Source organism: Ixodes scapularis, unplaced genomic scaffold, assembly GCF_016920785.2.
Source record: "Ixodes scapularis isolate PalLabHiFi unplaced genomic scaffold, ASM1692078v2 PGA_scaffold8__174_contigs__length_109621045, whole genome shotgun sequence".
Classification (NCBI taxonomy): domain Eukaryota; kingdom Metazoa; phylum Arthropoda; class Arachnida; order Ixodida; family Ixodidae; genus Ixodes; species Ixodes scapularis.
This window is the reverse complement of record NW_024609883.1, coordinates 49,609,577-49,612,794: the sequence shown is the minus strand read 5'-3', so window position 1 is coordinate 49,612,794 and position 3,218 is coordinate 49,609,577. Positions and strand designations below refer to the sequence as shown.

The following is a 3,218-nucleotide window of genomic DNA, read 5'->3' as shown; positions in this document are numbered from 1 at the left end:
AATAGGGTTGCTTGAGAATAAAGCATTCTAGTGTCACTGAAGTCGATACAAATTACGCGGTGATGAAATATCTTCGAAAGCAATTGTATTATTACATTTTTAAGTGCTGTAAAATCCTTAATGTTCACGAGCCCTCAATTTTCGCAAATTTCACGAATTGAAGAATTCGCGAAATTTAAGGCCGCGCAAAAATTTCGGTCCTTAAGATTTTCAATGCAGGCGTCTGGAATTCGCGAAATTTAGTGGTCGCGATTCTGTCATCTGTGACCGATTCGCGAAAAATAGGGGCCACGAAAATAAAGGGTTTTACAGTATTTGTTTTATACTCAAGTTCTGCAGTGAAGGTAACTTCAGAAGTAATCTAAATACTCGATGAAGCAGGTATTTAATAACTTAAATACCTCTTTAGAGCGCCTTGTTCAACAAAACAAAAAATAGCGTCGTTTCCCATATAAGTTGACTATTGGTGTAACAAGACATGACCAAATAGGTTTCTGACCACGCTTCCTAATGTATTGACGACTCCCCTTATTCTAGGCTACAGACCCGCAATTTGACTGCACAAATAACAGTGATAGGGATGTCTCAACTAACTCCTTGAGGGCAAACCGGATTGGTCTGCTTCTATTTTTTAGAAGTGAAATAAAAACCACATGTATACCCTCCTTACGAAAGTCTAAAATATTCAATCATGCTGTGCTATTTATGTGTATATATATTTTTTTTAATACGTAAGCATATCAATGCGGTCTTCGCAGGTGCGTTATACGGCCAGGGGGTATAATGTTCAGAGTGAATCGTCACTATAAGTAAACTAATTAAGTAAAATTTCGTAATTAGCTTTTTAATTGGTGTAAATAAACATTTGGTACAAATTAGAATCCTTCTGAGCGTCATGGAAAACCACTAAGGCAGCCAAGATTAGAGAGATTTCAAGCACGAGCGAAGCGTGGACGTGCGCTAAACTTGCTACCCTTGCAACAGGCGCCATGCCGGAGGCTCGAAAACACGGTTGTCAATAGTTTTACCCGCATTTTTGGACCGCCAGCCATGCGCCTCTTCACTCTAGCCCGGCGGTGGTACGTCATGTTTGCCGCTCGGGGCAGGTCTGGGACGCCTGAAGTATGACGGTTTGCGCAGGCTTCCTTTCCTAAGTGAGGCCGCGTTGGCGTCACGTGATTTCAAATGCCAATTAAAAGCAACCACCGCGCCTGGGATATAAAAAGCCCCTCTCACACCTGTAACTCGCCATGCACATCTGCCAGCACATCGATCGTTTCTGTTGTATCGCGCGGCGTTAAATCAAACCGTGGAGCCAAGCGAATATTCGCTCCGATTTTCAAATCATGGCAATGAACAAGTTTCGTCTTGCCTTGCTACAACTTGCAGTGACTCCCAATATATCTAAAAACCTTGAAAGAGCCAGTGAGCGGATCAAAGAGGCGGCGTCTGCGGGAGCGAAGATGGTCTGCCTTCCAGAATGCTTCAGCTTCCCGTACGAGCCGAAGTACATCGCAAAGTACGCCGAGCCGATTCCGGGAAAGTCCAGTGAGATGCTGTCGCGCTGGGCCAGTGACAACCAGGTCTACCTCATCGGCGGAACATTGTCGGAGAGGGAAGATGACAAACTCTACACCACCTGTTTGGCCTATGGACCGGACGGTTCGCTGCTGGCCAAGCACCGGAAGGTGCACCTCTACGCGACCGATGTCCCCAGCAAATTCACTTTCAGCGAGGCGGGTTTCTTAACACCGGGCGACAAAGTGACCACCTTCGACACACCGTTCTGCAAAGTGGGCGTCGGCGTATGCTACGACATCGTGTTCTCGTCCTTTGGCGAGCTGTACGAGCGGCTCGGCTGCAAGCTGCTGGTGTATCCGGGAGCGTTCAACATTTACAACGGTCCATTGTACTGGGAGCTAACTTCTAGGGCTAGGGCGGCTGAACACCAGGTCTACGTGGCGTCCGTGTCGCCCTCGAGAGACGAAACGGCCTACTACGTCCTCTGGGGACACAGCATGCTAGTAGATCCCACTGGTAAGGTGGTCAGGTCGGCTGGGGTCGATGAAGAGATCGTGCTTGCTGATGTCGATATGAACTATCTGGATTCGGTGAGGTATCAGCTGCCCCTCCATAAACAGAGGAGGAATGACCTGTACAGAGTAGTCGTCCCCAGGGACGCGGAAACTAACGTGGCGCCCTCTGATGGAGTGTAGTCTGCGATGTCGACGACGCAGTAGTCTCTACCATCCACTCTGCGGACAGAAACTCGGAGGAGTGTAGGTCGGGTGTTCTATATGTTCGGGCATAAACATATTTCTACGGGTGTTACTTTGTTTTCGTTTCCTGTAGGCCTGTGAACTTTATTTAGTTCAGAAAAATTGTTTTTGTACGATTTTTGTTGTTATATTGGTTTTTAAGTAATGCCGCAGCTGTGTTGCCCAGGAAGTGCTATTTGCTGAAAGTAGAGTCACTGAGTAAAGCGTAACTGTTGGAGTATCGTTATGTGGCTAGAAGGGGAAGTGAGACGGGTGCCGTATGCGCGCAATGATAAAGAGGGGCGCGAGACGCGATGAGCATTTGTAGAGAGCCTAGATTGTAGAGAGAGTCCATCTCAAACCGTGGAGAGTGTTTGCAATTTAATGGCGGACGCCTCCAGGGAGGATTGGGGGCAAGTGCGCCTCCGGGGTGGTACACAAAAGTACTCGACGTCAAAGGCCCCGTGTCAGCTGCCTCGCGACAAATAAAGCCCCTCTGTCCTAAGTGGCGCCATTCATTGCTGTGGAAGTGCTCGAGACAGGTGCTGCGCGCCGCTTCTGGGAAGAACATGGCGTCTGAATTCTAGCTCATAGCTGCGCTACAGTGCTGCGCTGTGCCGCCATGATCTTCCCAAGGGCTGCACGTTACACGTGTACTCGTGCATCGACCCACCCTGCACTACTTTTGAAACATGAAGGGGCTTTAGCGGCAAACGCCCCGCCCTTATTGCTCCGCTTTCAAAAGCCAAAGTTTAAGAAGCGCCTGACGCGAATTCCCCGTGGCAGGTGGCCGGGTCTTCAGCGTCAGGGCGGACCATTCTGCTTTTAACCAAAAACCAGAGACGCCTCATTCACACTGGCGGTTGAACCGCGTTTGCGAAGCGGTGGCGAACGCGGATGCTCAATGATTCAATGCAGTTCAACGCGCATTTAATTAGAAAACGAGCGGATCCGCTTAGA

General features: G+C 48.7%; 1 protein-coding gene across 1 annotated transcript; it reads left to right on the top strand.

The window, feature by feature from the left end:
* Positions 1-298: 298 nt before the first annotated feature.
* LOC115320086 (omega-amidase NIT2-like) lies at positions 299-2,283 on the top strand. Its single transcript, XM_040212398.2, has one exon. It carries the CDS (start codon positions 1,347-1,349, stop codon positions 2,214-2,216), a length of 870 nt encoding a protein of 289 aa, XP_040068332.2. The 5' UTR covers positions 299-1,346; the 3' UTR covers positions 2,217-2,283.
* Positions 2,284-3,218: the final 935 nt, after the last annotated feature.

Excerpts from the sequence above, each read along its gene's own strand:
- LOC115320086 (XM_040212398.2), top strand. The coding sequence starts at position 1,347 with ATGGCAATGAACAAGTTTCGTCTTGCCTTGCTACAACTTGCAGTGACT.